Source organism: Moschus berezovskii, chromosome 28, assembly GCF_049115385.1.
Source record: "Moschus berezovskii isolate FMDL1 chromosome 28, NW_MosBer_1.0, whole genome shotgun sequence".
NCBI lineage: Eukaryota > Metazoa > Chordata > Mammalia > Artiodactyla > Moschidae > Moschus > Moschus berezovskii.
Genome location: NC_142487.1, coordinates 26,022,118 through 26,038,991, shown reverse-complemented (window position 1 = coordinate 26,038,991; position 16,874 = coordinate 26,022,118). Strand labels below are relative to the sequence as shown.

At 47.4% G+C, this 16,874-nt stretch overlaps 1 protein-coding gene across 15 annotated transcripts in view; it reads right to left on the bottom strand.

Annotated features, from left to right (window-relative positions):
• Window positions 1-16,874, bottom strand: part of NEDD4L (NEDD4 like E3 ubiquitin protein ligase) — a 368,536-nt gene that overhangs the window by 44,906 nt on the left and 306,756 nt on the right. For 8 of the 15 annotated variants that reach the window (XM_088833450.1, XM_088833453.1, XM_088833451.1 and 5 more), the window contains 6 exons: window positions 15,293-15,367; window positions 13,674-13,733; window positions 8,100-8,231; window positions 7,469-7,588; window positions 6,246-6,443; window positions 186-263 (listed from right to left, as the gene is read on the bottom strand). In XM_088833450.1, the coding sequence (XP_088689576.1) occupies window positions 186-263; window positions 6,246-6,443; window positions 7,469-7,588; window positions 8,100-8,231; window positions 13,674-13,733; window positions 15,293-15,367 (663 nt within the window). The remainder of the gene's footprint in view (window positions 1-185; window positions 264-6,245; window positions 6,444-7,468; window positions 7,589-8,099; window positions 8,232-13,673; window positions 13,734-15,292; window positions 15,368-16,874) is intronic. The other 7 variants (XM_088833454.1, XM_088833445.1, XM_055417437.2 and 4 more) reach the window with 4 other exon arrangements.

Sequence of the window (16,874 nt, the reverse complement as noted above, 5' to 3'; positions counted from 1 at the left end):
CGACACCTCTTTCAGAAGAGCTGCGTGCAGTGTGAACTGTGTAAACTGACTCTATTAAGAACTTACAGACCAAAGGGCCTCAAAACACCCGGAGAAGGAGGAGATCACAGTGCTTCCCTATCAATACTGAGCCCATGACTCAGTAAACATTTTCAGACTGGTCTGTGTGTCTCCAGTGTACTCACAGGAAGCGGGCCAAGGTCATTGGGGTTTAAGGATGCCTTTGACCGCATGTGTACTGGAAACTTCAGGCGAGGATCTTCCTGAAAGAGAAATGCAAAAGGCATATGTCAGGAGTGACTGACTATGAGCAGTACTGGTCCTCCCCTTTGGGAGGTGTGTGCTCCACAGCAGCCAGGTTGCCTGTACGAGGGGATGCGCTCCTGCTGCATGGGGGAGGGGAGGATCCCACCTTGGTGTAGGGAGCCTGACACCCCAGCTCTCAAAAACGATTCCACTCTTCCTCCTTGTCCTTGATGAGGGGGGAGAGTAAGAACGTTTAAGTAAAAGGTTTTCCCAAGACCCGGAGCAGATGAAGAGGGAGAGGGTTCCAGCAGTGATGTTACCATGGAAACCAGAGTGGAGGATGCTGGTGACAATGAGGCCCCAGTCCACAGGGAGGGGGTGGGGACACTGGTTTGTATAGCTCCCTATGGACCCTGAGCTCTGGGGTGAGGGCAGCTAGCCTGTTAGCAACAGCCTCTCCATCAGCACTTGAGTCAGGTGTTGCTCCCTTCCACCCTCTCTTCAGCTAAAGCCTAAAGTCTGAATCTGGTCTGACTGCCCAGTCATGTCCTGCCCCAGAGTTAGTTGGCAACATCTTATCAAGTCACATCCCCGTGAGAGAACTTCACTGCGATTCTTGACCAAGTTCTACAAATTAGATCTTAAAAGTTCACAACATACTTTTCTTAAGGGATATGCTTTATCAGATACCACACAGAAGCGATGAAAGAAAAATATATGTCCTGACATCTTGGGTCATGCTTTGTAACTTACCAAGAGCAGTCAGACGTACGATCCTGCAGCTACCTTGCTAGGTGGTTGAGCACATATCTCTGCTCCCTTAGACAAGGAAACTGAGTCTCACAGAGAACAAGAACTAGCTCAGAGCCTCTGGTTTAGAGTCTTGCAGCTGCCCCTTCACTTATACAGACCCAGTTAAAAATGCAGGGCAACCTAGGGAATCCCTATTTTAAACTCAAAAGATTAGAAAACAAAAAAAATGATAATCTTTTAAACTCAAATGACTAGAAAACAAAATGATAACATTATTAACCAAATAAGTCTAATAGAAAAACAAAACGTCATCCTAAAATCTTAAAAAAAACCCAAAACAACCCTGTATTTCAATAATGTTAAAGCCTTTGTTGCTCTTAAAATTACTAAAAGGTTTTCTGCCTCAGAATTTTCCCAAGTCAGCAAGAAAATGAAATAGTTGGTATAAAACTGGGAAAATAATAAAACTCACTTTTTGCTGGAGATATGAAGTTACACATGATTATATACCAAGACTGTACTAAACATCTCCTGGATTACAGAGCGTGACTGCTAATGGGCATGGGGTTTCCTTTGGCGGGATGGAAATGTCCTACAGCTGGTGATGGTGATGGCTGCACATGTGTGTGATGCTCTAAACATCATTCCGAGGTATATTTTAAACGGGTGAATTGTATGGGATGTGCATAATACCTCGACAAAGCTTTAAAAATGTTTCTCCCAAATGAACAGTATAAACCCTTAGTATCACCAGGTAATAACCAAGTGACAGATTTAGGGGGCTGGCAAGAACAATGACAACAAAAATCACACATACACAAATCAACCCGTGCTTTCTGTCAGCTATAAGCAAACTGTTAATAGAAGCAATAAATCATATTAGCAGTTTTTGATGGAAATTCATCTTGAACCTTTTAAAGGGATAATTAGAGCCCTAAAAAAGCTCCAGTATTCTATAGCATACTGGAACACCTACAGTGTAAGTAGATATACAAGTAGCTTTAGGATTTAGAAGGTCCAAAAAGCTGATCATCTGGTAAACATCTGTGACTGCTTTGTCATGGAAAGAGGAAAACCTTAGAGTGGTGAACTCCACCAAACACATCCAAGGCTAACTGTGAGCTGGCCCAAGTAATGTCCCCATCATGGGGAACCCCAGGCCCCCCACAGCCCTGGATGACGCTGGATTCAGAGAAAGTCTGAGGCTGGGATCACAAGGCTGGGGCTTCTGGATGCTCCATGCTTGGAATTACACGTGCAGGCTACTGTGAAAGACAAGCAGCTCTTCTGATAAAGAGCTGCTGACTGAAAGGAGACAGACAAACAGAAAAACAGCTGCAATTAAACAGAAGTGACCAACCCGGGAGGGGGAAGAAGCACGAAGAATAAAACAAACTCTGTTTCCCAGGTCTGCTGAAATGGACCAGCACGGAAACCTGGAACTCGGAGAATGTGAGGGCTGGAGGCACCTGGGGGGGGCGGTCACGATATTTTATTATACCAGCAAAAATCAAAACACTGGCAGCAGCTGCCATCCATCAGGCTCTGTGGGCTCAGCCTAGGGGGCCCCGCGGAGCCACCCTCTTATGGACTCCCCTGACCGACAGAGGGCGCAGCTGGTAGGGCAGGAGAACAGCCAGGCCCCGTGCGAGCAGAGACAACCTGAGGGATGAGGGTCAGCCGGAATCCTAGCAAGGTCGCGGACGAGGTGACTATGAAAGAATGAAACACACGACACGTGCTGGGCTGCTCCCCCTTGCCTAAGCACAGGAAGAGCCCGCCTTCACAATTACACCAGTATTTCACAACTGCTTCCCTCAAATACAGTTGAAAAGGCTTTTAAACAGAAGGCAAAGAGCAACGTAAAAAAAAAAAAAGGTTTCGGGGAGTTTCCTAGCAGTCCAGTGGTTAAGGATTCGCCTTCCAAGGCAGGGGGCATGGGTTCCATCCCTGGTTGGGGAACTAAGATCCCACATGTCTCCCCTACCCGCAATTTCTTAGTGGACTTCTTAAAAATAGATAAAGTAAGGGCATGCTGGCCGGTTGAAAAGACAGTGGTGTTTTTTCCAGCCTGGAAGGCAGCAACCACCAGGCCTGGACTGCAGTGACTTTTATTAGTGTGGAACTGGGAAGAAAAGAAAACAAGCCTAAAACTTGATTAAGGTATAATCTTTCTTATTACGGAAACAAGCCAATGCTTTGTCCTGTAAGAGACACAAATATGTTCTTACACACATGCTTTGAGCTGCTTATTCAGCAGAAGGAACAGACACACTGAAGCCTCGTGTAATCTCTTCTCACCTCCCTAAGGGTCTCCCCGAGATCCACAGCCACCCCACCTCAGTGGGGACCAAGAGATGCGCATTTGACGTGTCTATGACTTGATTGCTGACAGCAGGCTGGTGTCCTGCCTCCGTGATTCGTGAGGGCAAGAGGCTGTGTTCTATAAATAGACTCAAAGGGTGTGCGTGTGCGTGTGTGTGTCTGACTCTGCGACCCCATGGAGTACAGCCCACCAGGCTCCTTGGGCCATGGGATTCTCCAGGCAAGAATACTGGGGCCAGTCGCCATCTCCTCCTCCAGGGGATCTTCCCGACCCAGTGACTGAGCCTGCATCTCCTGCACTGGCAGGTGGGTTCTTCACCACGAGCACCACCACGGGGAAGCAAAGGGAAGGTTCCCCTGTCATTGCATACAAAGGAGAAGCTTCTGGTTAGTGCAGGACTCAAAAGCACACAGGGTGCAGCGGGGAGACGTCCATTTTCACCCCTCTCAACCTGTCTGACCAGTTTTTCTTTCTTTCATGATAATGCTCAAATCTAAGAATAGCTGTTCTCGCTTTAAAAAAAAAACAAAAACAAAAAAAAACAAAGCAACCCCCAAAGTAACGCAACACAGGCTTTAAGCTGAAAATTATCTTCCCATTTCTCCCCATCCCTCCACCTTTTGTCAGAATAAACACGTGTTCAGAGCACGTGCTCTGCCGTCAGCGCCGTGGATGGGCCTTTGTTTAGCCGGGATAACGCAGCCGCGTCAGGACATGCGTGCTGAGTGGGGAAGGGTGGTGACGGCTGGTGGAACTCTGTTGCTAACCTTCAGGATTTTCATGACAGCAGCCACAATAAAACATTGTTTTAACAAACTGAAATCTGAAAATCAGTGAGTCACGAGTATCTGGTAGAAAGGGGCAATGGGAAATTCAAATCGGGCTTCATTCAGCAACAATGCAGGCAATAAATAAAGCTGGTGCTATTTAAAAGAAAACCTGCCCAGCTGCGATTACACTGCAGTTGTGGCGTGAAAGGCTGTGAAAAGGTTAGGGGATTTGATTACTAAGCTAGTTCAAATTACTAAAATCATAGCTTATGTTGGCAAGCCACAGTGGCTCCATATACTAATCCATCTACTTTTACAATATTTAGCCCCTATTTCTGGAGCTCCCATTTCTGGCCGAGGAACTGAAATCCCAGCAATGCTGTAGCAAGTAGAAATGGGCTCAGGAGCAGGACTCTACAGGTTCTACATCCCCAAGGAGGGGAAAAAAAGACTTTATCAATCTCTATCACTCTAGTTTCCATGGAGCTTCCTATCTATTACTCTCCTGTTGCCACAAACCCGTAATCTCATCTTCAGATGAAACTGTTCTTTATTATACGTCTGAGAAGTAGTGATGAGTTTACCAAACGAATGCTACCAGATCTGAATTTTAAATTCTCTCTGCAGGTTATTCCTTCACTTCAAAATTGGAGTGGTTCTCACTAAGGGGTGTTGGGAAACGCCTGGGGGCTTCCGGGGTTTTCAGTATGATGGGTGGGGAAAGGGGCAGTGGCCATTAGGATTCGGCGGCAGGGGCCAAGGATATTTAACATGTCCTGCAGTAACAAGCACAGTCCTGCCCCGAGTGCTAAGAATGTCCTCGTGAAGACACACCGTACCATGATCCGTGAGATCTGAGAGAACCTAATCCAATTCTCAAGGGACTGGATTACCATCGTTCCATGGGCAGAGTGTAAATGGCAGTCCGGGTCACTTGGGTCCAGGTCTCTTCCTTCACATGATCCTGCTGTTCTAGCAACTGGGTGTATCTGGTGTCTTCACTAGAAGTGGGAATTTAAAGCGTGTGTGGACTCTAGGTCCAAGACCAAAGAACCAGGGCCGGTGACAACCACCAAACTCAACCTGACTTCATGTAACCATCGGTTCTACACAGCAGTGCAGCACAGAGAAAGACTGAGCCCAGCTCCACACCTGGGCAGTCACTTGGGGATGGATTTCATGTAACCATCGCTTCTACACAGCAGTGCGGCACACAGAAAGACTGAGCCCAGCTCCACACCTGGGCAGCCACTTGGGGATGTCAGGGGCAGGAAGGAAAACAGACCTTCGGGAGCATGAGAAACAGCCAGAGACCCGAGGACCCACTTCAGGTTAACTATTGGCCTAGAGATGAAACAGGAGAAAAATAGCACTGACTTTAAAAAGAACTCTACGCTGCCTTCAATGAGCCACCACCAACTGCCCTGAAGAAAGGAAGAGAGAACAGAGGAATGTAAAGATACGCATATGTCCTTTTCATTAATCTCGTTTTTCTCAAAGTTAATACAACACGTTCAATACAACATTCTCCCTCGTGCGTGATTCAGGGGTACATGGACGAGCACTGTGATTAAGGGAAAAAAACTGCGACAAGATGCTCGCAAAAAAGAGCTATCAAATTTACAAAGTCTCCTAACCCACGATTAAAAGAATGTAATGTAGCACTGGACTGTAAAATACTTACTTGATGCAAACTGTAAACACTAACAGGACACATCAAATAAAAATAAAGATGGGCACTGGCCGCACAAACGCAAAAAAAAGTGACACAGAAAAATTCTTTGAGAAAAGATTGGAATTCCTAATAAAGTTACAGCATCCTAAGACACGAAGCAGCAATATAAAAATTCCAGCAATATGGAGCACTACCTTTTTTCCCAAACATGGTAAACTGTCAACACTGGAGCTTTCCATGAGTGCTCTGAGGAAAAGGCATCAATACCCAGGGTGGCCGTGAGTCTGTGCCTGTAAATCACCCACTCCCACCAGCCCCTACGTGTGCAGTCGAGACGAAGGCTCAGGAGACCCTCAGGGGACATGCTATGGTGCCAGGAAATTTCTCAGCAAGCACCATGCATCTGGAGTCAGGAGATAAAGGGACAGATGCCAGACCCGGGGGTGAAAGTGGAGCCAAACAGCAGCGGCCTTACCCACGTCGTGCTCTTTGTGTTGTGGTCAATGAAGAAGGGCCGGCCGTTGGGCGCGATCCTCATCTCCCAGCCAGGCGGCAGGAAACTCTGTGTGACTTTGTGTTGTGGTTTGGGGGAGTTGTAAGGTGATGGCTGTGGGGACTGTGGATTGGAAAGGGTATCTTTCACAGCCCGACGTATGGGTGAGTCCTTGGCACCCTAAGGAATAATAATGAGCGTTAGAACTCTCATCACGCGCTGCTTCAGAGGGGTCAACACGTCCCCGGGGGTCAGGGAATGCTCCTCTCTGAAATGGGACCGCCTAAAAAAAACCTGCTTCTGTCATCCGCTTACTTTAAAAAACAATCTAACTGTGATGTTTTCCTATTGGTTCAATACGCAACAATATTCAGTAAGTATAACCACCCTCCTTTGATAGCTGCTTGGTACACAACCCCAAATACTTTTCGGTAGTAACCATTATGGATGGGGATTTTACAGAAGGGGGAGAAAAACGTGGCCCTGCTCTTAATGAGCTCACAGTCTAATGGAGACAGACTGGTAATTTCTGGAGCAGAAAAAGGAAAAGCTCCATCAATGGAGACAACCACCTGGGATTGCACGGTTGTTAACCAGGACGCCTGCATCACAGCCTGGAGGAGGTATCGCCCCTTGCCACTCATCAACCTCTTAAACCCGGGCACAGAGTGGCCCGCAGCCAGCTTTAAGATGCCCGTCACGTTCACAGCGTCAAAGGTTTAGTCTCTGGCCTTTGTGATATTAAGGGATGTCGCTAAGACCACACAAACGGGAGGGCGCAAAGCGGATGCCCAGCGGTGACTCAGAGATGCAGACACGCGTCAGAAACACGAGGCCGACATGATGGAAGACCCTACAGTAGGGAGGGAGAAAGAATGATCGAAGCGACAGCTGTGTGTAGAAACTCAACGGAAGCACTGGGATTGGAAAGAGCTGCTGTGCACGTCTCATGAGGTGACAGGCAGTAAGGAGCGGAGCACAAGAATGCAGAGAGTTCAGAAGAGGGAGGAGCCCGCGTCCAGCAGGCGGTCGCCGCGGCCGCGGCCCCGACAGTGCGAATCAGTGAGAGAGTCCAGGGATGGGAAGCATGGAGTGAGGCCGCCCCTCGCGCGAACACAGCGACGGCCAGAGGGGGAGGCGGCCGCCCCGCGCCCGGCGAGAGAAGAGGGGTGAGGAGGGGTCGGGGAGCCGAGTAGCCGTCTCACCTCCAGCGGGGCGGACAGAGTTACTGTTGGCGAGCTGAGGCTACGAGGCCGGCGGATCTGAGGCTCGATTAGGTGGTTGCTACTGTTTGTGGCGGATCCGGACGCGCCGTCTTCTGCGAGCTACGTTGGAGGCAAACACAAGTTAGCGGCGCGGGAGGCGCTCCCTGCGCGGGTGCCGGCCGGTGACAGGACGGCCGGCGGCCACGAGCGGTCTGGCCGGCGGGGAGCGCGAAGGAGGCGACCACACAGACACCGGGGGCCGGGGCGCGGGATGGGGAACACACTCCAGGGAAGTGAGAAATGAAGCACGGGCCGGCAGAAAACCAGCCTCAGAGAAAAGGGGCTGGGGGGGCGCTTCCCGCGGGGAATCAACAGGCTCCTCCTGTGAAAATCTCTGCCGGGTCATGTTTTTCTTGTTTTATATATAATGGGCCCCTCTAGGGAGAGACTGAGTCGGGGACTGAATTCTTTCTTAGGCAGTGTTTAAAGTTTGCAATGTTAAAATTTGCAAGAAAAGATTTTCCTTTGACATGGGTTCCTCTGAAAGATATCTAAAACTCGGGAACGCGGGGGTCGTGGACGTTTTGGCTTCTGAACGCCTGTGATGGAAGCTGCACGGCAAACCGCATACCTGCACGATAGGCCGAGTCCAAGTTGTGGTTCGATTGTTATGATTGACATAGTATGTGCGTCCCTTAGCATCTTTCCTTTCTTCCCAGCCCGAAGGCAGGCCCGGCGTGGTGTGTACATAGGCCACTGATGGCTGTTTGTGTGAGAAATCATCATTACTGAGTATCCTGCATTTGATTTTCGATCAGCTTCATAAAGTCATACATACCCCGAGGATTAGCTCTGCTAGACAAAGTGAGTTAATTCTAGTGGTACCGGAAACATGAGTGTCCAGAAAACAGCAACAGGTTTCCAACAGCTTTAAACCGAGTGTGAAATGAACCCCCACACAAACGACAGGATCAAAACCTCAGAGGACTCAGTTCCAGGCCACGCAGCCTCCAACGTAGAGGGCTGCTGCCAATGTGATCGTAAGGAAGGAGAAGACGATGCCAGTTTGGTTTGGTTACCAAATTTTACTTCAAGCCACGTGGAGCTTAAACAATGTTTCAAACTGTCAAACGCTATTGTCTGCGTGGGATGCTCTGAGTATCTCTTCCTCAGTCTAGCTGCCACAGGAATGTTCTCCCAGCTTATCCCTAAATTCTTCAACACCTTAGGGCCCTTATACTACGTAACTTTCAGGGTTGGGGAGTGGGTGAGACAGAGTCTGTTTTCCATGAGACCCCCATTAACACTAGTGACCGACCAGAATATCTCAGCTGCCCCAGCCCAGAGGGAGGCAGGCCAGAACTCCCAAGGAACCTGACCACTGAGGCTATATTTCCCCCCACTTCCCATGTGGGATTTGTCTCTTTAGAGGGTGAATGGAAGGCAGGCAGATTCCGGGCTGAGAGAGAACGTTTGGCACAGAAGGACTATATTTGGATACACCGAAGAAGATCGCTAAAGGAGTCCTGTGATCTTTGGCTTGTAAGCAGCAGTCTGAGAGATGCAGGCGGGGTGGAGAAATATTGGAAAAGCAGGATGTCTCAATGACTCATGGAGGCCAAGAGAAGGATGTCTGAGGTCGGTTCTGCCCAGGAAGTCCTGCAGGTACGGATGCTGCATACAAGATCTGCAACTGGGGCAGGGGTGCTGCTCAGGAACAAGAAGCCTTGGCAGACATGGCTCTTGGGAGAGTGTAAAAGAAACAAGAGGCCTAAATTCAGGAGTAATCTGTTACGTGTGGTTACAAAAGGGAGCCACTTCCTTTAGGGCCCATCTTCCCTAATTAGGATCTTCTGAACCTCCAGATGTTTCACCAGGTATATTTTCTTTTGTTTGTTTAAAATTTATTTTTTTAATTGAAGGACAATTGCTTTGCAGAATTCTGTTGCTTTCCGCCAAACATCAACATGAATCAGCCAGAGGCATACATACATACATACATACATACATTTTCTTGATGAGATTGATGATGTTAACCTCTCAGCCCAGCTTCTCCCTGTGTGCATCCCATCTTTCGTGTTCACTACCAACAGTGCCCCCTGGCAAAGAGGGTCCCCCAGTCCACTGTGAGACCTTGAACTGAGAAGCACGATCAGGGAGGCTGCCGTGGAACCTGGGGACCGTAGGCAATGAGGCTTAATATCCTACCTCATGAGTTCAACAGCACATTTCAAAAAAACCCACCAAAACCAGACTGTGAAGTGGCTGCCTTAATGCTTATTTCTAAAACACATTAACCCAGCAGGGCAAGCGTATCTGCACGACAACTTTGTGCTAAAGCCTCAGGAACTATTTCTTGACGTTATTCCAGATAAAAGTCCTCAAGGCCCCATAATGGTAATTTCAAGACTCTGACAACGTAGCACCCTGAACGGAGGTGCAGGGATACAAGAGTGGAAGAAACAGCGGCACGCAGGCTCGATCCTTTCGCACTAAAGACGGTGAGCCTGTCTATGGCTGGAAGCGCTTTCTGCTCTCCTGCTCTCACTGTGGCGCCCACACAAAAGAGCTATCTCTGGGCGCTACAGCAATGGACTCTGCTGGACTAAGGTGGAACCCGAGTTGTAACCTAAAAGTTGGTGGTCAATTAATATTTTTGGCTAAACACATGCTATCAAGCCTTGACCTACTGTTGTTTACATGAGGACCAAATATGTTTTGGCTGAATGGAATACCAAATGGAATTTGCTGCTTTTCTCCTCCTCGAGTTATTTTTTGGGGAGAGGCAATTAGGTAAGCCTTCAGAAAACTCCATTCTGGAAACCTTAAGGATAATTTTACAGTTATGGTATCCCTGAAAAGGAGGTTTATGGGGAGGATAATAAACAAAAATAACTGGGATGTGTCATGGATAATCTCAGGACTGAGTTCTAAAGCTGGGAGACTTACAGCAAGGTCGTCCAGCAACCATGTTACTTTCATAGAGCCACTGTTAATAGGACCAATCACTTTATGGGAAACTAGGAGTGTGGCAGAGAACACAGCATTCGAGTCAAACGTGCATTCTACCTTCTATGGAGGGATGACTTGGCAACTTATAATCTAGTTCCACTGATGCAAGATGGTGTTAGTAAAATGGTTCTTTATAGGCTTCTTTCCAAATGGCCCTGAAGAGCAAGCTGTGCGGACGACTCCATTTGTGACTCAAAACAACGCCTCCCACAGCTGGGGAGGAGCGGGGCTCAGCTTCCATGAAGAGACCCGGGCAGTGGCCCAGCCTGGAGGCAACGTCAGACTTCTGCGGTGTGTGTGCACACATGTGTCTATGTGTGCATGTGAGTGCACGTGTGTACATGTGTGTGCATTTGTGTGTGCACGTGTGTGTGGTATGCATGCATGTGTGTGGGCGTGCATGCGTACGTGTGCGGGTGTATGTGTGTGCATTTGTGTGTGTGCGTGTGTGTGTGTGCATGTGAGTGCACGTGTGTACATGTGTGTGCATTTGTGTGTGCACGTGTGTGGTATGCATGCATGTGTGTGGGCGTGCATGCGTACGTGTGCGGGTGTATGTGTGTGCATTTGTGTGTGTGCGTGTGTGTGTGTGCATGTGAGTGCACGTGTGTACATGTGTGTGCATTTGTGTGTGCACGTGTGTGGTATGCATGCATGTGTGTGGGCGTGCATGCGTACGTGTGCGGGTGTGTGTGTGTGCATTTGTGTGTGTGCGTGTGTGTGTGTGCATGTGCAGGCATCTGTACTGCTCCTGCGCACGTGCATCCCGTGCCACCTCAAGAAACAATTAACGGGGAGACAACTGAAACACAGCTGGTCGGCTGAACCCAGAATTTCACAGCTCTCCGTGTGCACCTACTGCTGTCTTTCACAATGTCAAGGAGCCATTTGACCACAGCTTCTGGGTGGCTCCATTGAGTTCATGAAAATGAAGCGCTCAATAATGCTAAAGTTGTAAAAGTTTCAAAATGCTTTTAAAGATGATAAACAGCTTGGCACTATCACATATCTCCAAGATTTGCTCAGACCTTGCCACACTGTAACCTCAGCGGATTATTAAGGCGATATACAGCAACCCCTCAAACTGTGCTATCCCTTTTCATTTTCTCTCACAGAGTGGACTCTGGCTCAGCCAGCTAGACAGTGACACCACCGTGTATTCACGTGGCACGTGGCAGAGCCGTGGGTCTGCAGGTGAGAGCCAGGGCGTGCTGATTGTAACAGAGATGCGAAAGCCCTGCATGGAGAGAGACGGGACGGGTAAGGCCGCGGGACAAGCAGTGGCCGAGGGGCGGCGGCCAAGGGCTCGTCTTTGCGAGAAACATGGGACTCTGGTGCGTTCACATCCCAGCATCACGATGTAACCAGTATTATGTAATAACCAGTATGTCCCAAAGAAATGACCCAAGTGAGTATCGAGTCGATGAAGTAACATGCGTACGAGCTCTCCGTTTTCTCCCTGTGTGTGCACGCGTGTGTGCCCATACCCACAGGTGCATCTGTGAGAGCACACAGGAGGGGGCGGGGAGTCCCAGGGGCGCTCCAGGCTGGCACGGCACACCTGGGTGTTGGGGTGGACAGGGGGGAGGCACAAAAGAGGGGAAACGCGTGGAGGAGACGGCATTGGAAAAGCAAAGGCTACTGGTGACAAGGGCTGGTGAGGAAGAAAGAAAAACAGGCCTGGCTGCTTCCCATGTAGTCATAGAGGAGGTGGCTCACTTGAGCCAAAGATCACCAGGTACGCAGAAAGCCTGAGAGTAGAGAAAACATTTAGGAAATATTACTACCCGGTTTTTAAAGATGAGAAACAAAACCCAAACTGCTATTTTAGCTCACTGCTGGGGGGAGGAAAGGGTACAGGCAGGAAGCGTCGCGTGGTGGCAGGGCTGCATGGACCCTGCTGGATGGGTCACCCTGCCCTGCCAGGTGCCTGACCTCCGGAGCCCTGGACGACCACAGCTCAGTCCAGCCTGTCACTGGACACCATCAGCTACCAGGACATTCACAGCAGGTCCTGAGGCCAGTGAAGTGCATGACGGGGTAGATGCTCACCGGCCCCGCTTCCTGTTAAAACCATTTCATGGAGTTAGCTCACCCACTTTGCAGCTCTACCCCCCTGGAAATGACTAGCGCACAACAGGAAGCTCACTAGGTCATCTGGAATTTCAATTCTCCTGGAGGGTGAACCTGGCCCACCCAACAGGTGCCCTTCACATCAATCACTGTGACTCGATACTGTAAACTGGCCTGATTTTTGCTGACTGCCACTTCGATTTTCCAGGGTAGCATGCTGAGCCATCAATTCTAACAATGGAACTAGACTGCTCCTTTAAATCAATACCCTGCATAAAATCAGAAATTGTGTATGTATTTAAAGATGTTCTTGAGTAATAAGCAGCTATAACAAACATACAAAGGTGAAACAACAAGGAGAATTCTTCAAACAGCCATAGCAGCTCCAACCTTAAACTATGAGCTAGCCTGTGTTTAAGGATCAAGGAGAAAACTGGCGAAGCATGCAGTCATGCGTTACCCACAAACATAAACAGTAGGAATTATCTAAAACGAAAAGTACACTTGGCTTAAAAACACCATTTTTTTCTAGATCCTTTCAATTTCTTAATTATACTTTCTCTCTCCTCTTGAATTATATTCATATATTCTCCTCCTGAATATACATTGTTCATACCTTTGAACCTGTGAGTTGGGGGCCCTGGCAACAGAGAAAGGTACACTGGTTCCCGCTCGTGATACAGAACATCTAAGTCAGCCTTTGAAATGTGGTACTAGGAATACATCGCTGAAAATTCCCATGTACAAGTGTGTGCCGTTTCTGGGGCTTCCTTGATTCTCCTCCAACCAAAATAGTTTACCCATGTCTTCTAAACACACGGGGGAAACTGATCAGGAGTACAAACACTAAAGGCAGAAACAGACTCTGAAAGGTTCAGATTAAAACTTAAAGCTTGACGGCTCTTAGAATTACATGGGACTAAAAATCGTTTCGTTTTCCCCAGTACCTTCAAGGAATGTCAAAGTGAGGTTTCATTAATATAAGAAATGTGCAGCTCCGTGGCACATCAGAAGCTGCTCTTATCAAAACAAAGAGAAAAAAACTGAACATTCACCGTTACCCAAATATTAAAACTGACCCACAGTTTTGCCAAGAATGTCTGAACGAGGGTGTCATTACCGTTGGCGCCTCACCACCCGTGACAGTTGATGACCGTGCTCTCCCAGCTGGGGCACTGCGCTGTTAAATGATAATTTACATCAGTGAAATGCATTCTGGGAGGCCACCCACTGCTTACTGAATCAGGGATCAGAGCTGGTGCAGCCAGTAAGGCAGGTGACATGACTCAGAATCTCTGCAATTCACCCGGGCCAAACAAAGTGGAGCAATCACTGATGACCAGAAGGAAAAGAGGAACATGATCACCCGCCCACCCAGAGAAGACTCAGGCTGCAGCCCTGATCTGGGTAAACAATGAACCGACAACCTCAACAATGTGCGATGTCTTATGAAAAAAGAAAGCAAGCACCACGATCGTGCCCCCACTGTTAAACCATCAGCAGATCCTTAAATCTGCCAAACTCATAATTCAGGAGGCCACTGGTGATCAGCGAGTTCACAGTTTCAGAGAGCACAAAGGAAGAGGGAAGAGTCAATGGCTCTTTTGGCCAATACAACTGACACTGATTTTTGAAAAGGAGAGAAAGTGCCATTAATTCATCAAGGACAATCACAGAATCATCTGAAGAGGGTCCCACTGGCCCACCACAGCTGACTGTTCTGTTTTGGGGGGAGGCCCGCACTGCACCCCAGAAAGGATACTCTTGTCAAGCTTCTGACCTACCAGCCCTTTGCATGTAGGCCACAACTGAATCTAATCTGTTACTCAGTTGAGTAATGTATTAATTCATTCTGTAAACATAAAAGACTTAAAATCTAGGTAAAACACACCCTGTGACATTAAGCAGAAATGTATACAACAGGTAAGATGCCATGATTGCAAAGACTTATATTAAGTGCAATCTTTCTTTCCCTTCCATGTAAGATGCAATAAGTATTAGTGCTAATGATGATCAAGGATTTATCATAATAATAAAAATTGGTCAAGGTCAAACATTAAGTTGAGCATGTTAAAACCACATAATATTTTTTCCTCCAAAACAAGAAACAAATTTACATAAAATTTCTTTTTAATGTGTATACTAACCCCTCCCCAGGCAGTTCTGGTCTGCCTCCCAATCAGAACACTCATTTTAAATCCTATATAATTATTAACACCCTTTACACGTCCATATTTGATGCTAGTTATGAAAACTAGCGGGAAAGTGGAAACAAATTATAGCAAAGTCTTGAGTCAAGGGTGCTATCTTTAAAGAGAAGGTACAGAAGCTCAGTGGGTTAAGAGTTAAGCCCGTTAGTAATGGAAATGGCTCCTTGCTGTCCACCCAGAAGAGTTTTTCCTATGTTCTGGAGATACAGGTCACTTGAATACGGCTTTGGGGACCAAATTAAGCTATTAAAAAAGGAAATGCTAATGTTTAGATCAAGTAGGCATATCAGAACTGGCATTCACTTGGATGGAAAAGCAAAGCAATGGAGTTTTTAGCATTTCAGAGACTGTGGTGGCAGTGACAACTCTCTGTATTGGAAATCCACTCTCCTTGGGCAATCTGCTAGGACATTTTGATGTCTCATGTGTATGGTAAGTAGATTTTGCACAGGAAAAACTCTTCCCTGGTAGCCCAGATGATTTTAAATAAAAGCCGAGAAACTGGTGGCTGGAAACGAGCATGGGTTACCGGTGGGAGATGAGCCTGCTCTGCGACCGCGTCGGTGACACTGCAGGACCTCAACCTGGAGGACGGCTCTCTCTGCTGCAGGGAGGAGAGCACACGGAGCGTCAGGAGCACACACTGAGAAACGAGCCTCCCCGCTTAAAATGACTGATCGCCCAAGCCTACTGACTGCTCTTTAACATTAGAAGGCAATTCAATGAAACCTGTCTTTCTGGAGTAATGAACACACTCCTTTAAGGCATCAAGTATCTTTCATTGTCATTCTCAAGTGTCTTGAGCAACAACATCAGAAATAAGAGGCCAAAACACGAAAGGGGATGCCACAGGTAATGCTGCTTCAGTGACGGAAAAAAGAACCTGAAAGTCATACACTGGCTTTGGGACGCAACCTCTGGGTGAGCTCCAGCAGAACAGGAATAAAGGAAACGATCCTGACCTAACAGTTGTTAACCATTCACTGACTACTGTTATCTCTGACAAAGAATCAGCTGGACTCTATTTCTAGGGGACTCATATATAACCTCAGGCTACTTCTGAAGGGCTAGGTATTAATACTTTCAGCTTCTGAATGGACATGAAGTTGTACAGAACAGGAATGAAGGAAAATAGGTGAGGCTAATCTAAAAAAAAAAATCTAGAGTATAATGTATAATATGTTCCTCTCACTTGTTTGTATTAGTCTATATGGCTTTAAAAAAAAAGACTAACAGATCAGCAGCAGGTCACACACTCAAGGCAGGGGTCTAATGAGCGACACCTTTGAACATGGGCAAGTCTGCAGCAGCTCCTCACTTTTAATATTTTCCAGTGAGGAAAATGGGGTAAGGTCCAAGACAGACTCCGTGGTGGTAAACGGGAGGCTTTTCAAGTCTTTCCACATGGTTAGCATAAAGCATTCATTCTTTAGTAGAAGTTCACGCTGTTGTTCTTGAACATAGACTGACTCTGACAAGCAAAACTGGAGAGGAACTCCCGACTCCTCTTTCCTAAATACTTAATGGTTGAACTGGACTCAATACAAACTTAAAATAATTCAGTCATTTATATTTGGATCTTAAGATATTTCATAAACCTGCGTTGCTTCTCCATTTTATGTACAAGCAAGAACTTTTCTATGGGCTTTTCCTGCAGTTCTGTGTTATCAAACACAGGTCTCCATGGCGGATTCTGCTGCCTCTTACTGGGGCTTCGCCCCACCTGAAGCATCTAGAATGAACCTGCCTGACAGCTGAGAACTCAAGTTCAGATGCTACCCTAGTGGCAGCGCCACAATCTCACAGCCTCTCTCTGGGACTCAGGAGGTGTCTTCTGCCTCCAATCCTAAGCTGTCTTGGATGGATCCCTTAACCATCACGCCTTCACCTGTGAGATGAGAATGATAGAGCAAGCAGAGTATGACGTATGAGATCAACGTGGAGGCCCAATGGCTCTCAAGTCCCACTGCGAAATATCACTTTGTGATGAAAGTACTGTTTTACGAATCTTTTGCTGGGAAAAGAAATTCTGTGAGGTTAATTCTTAATGATACAGAAGTCATAAACCAGTTATCTATGAATCAAGAGAGTGCTTCACCTGCTTGGGCTAT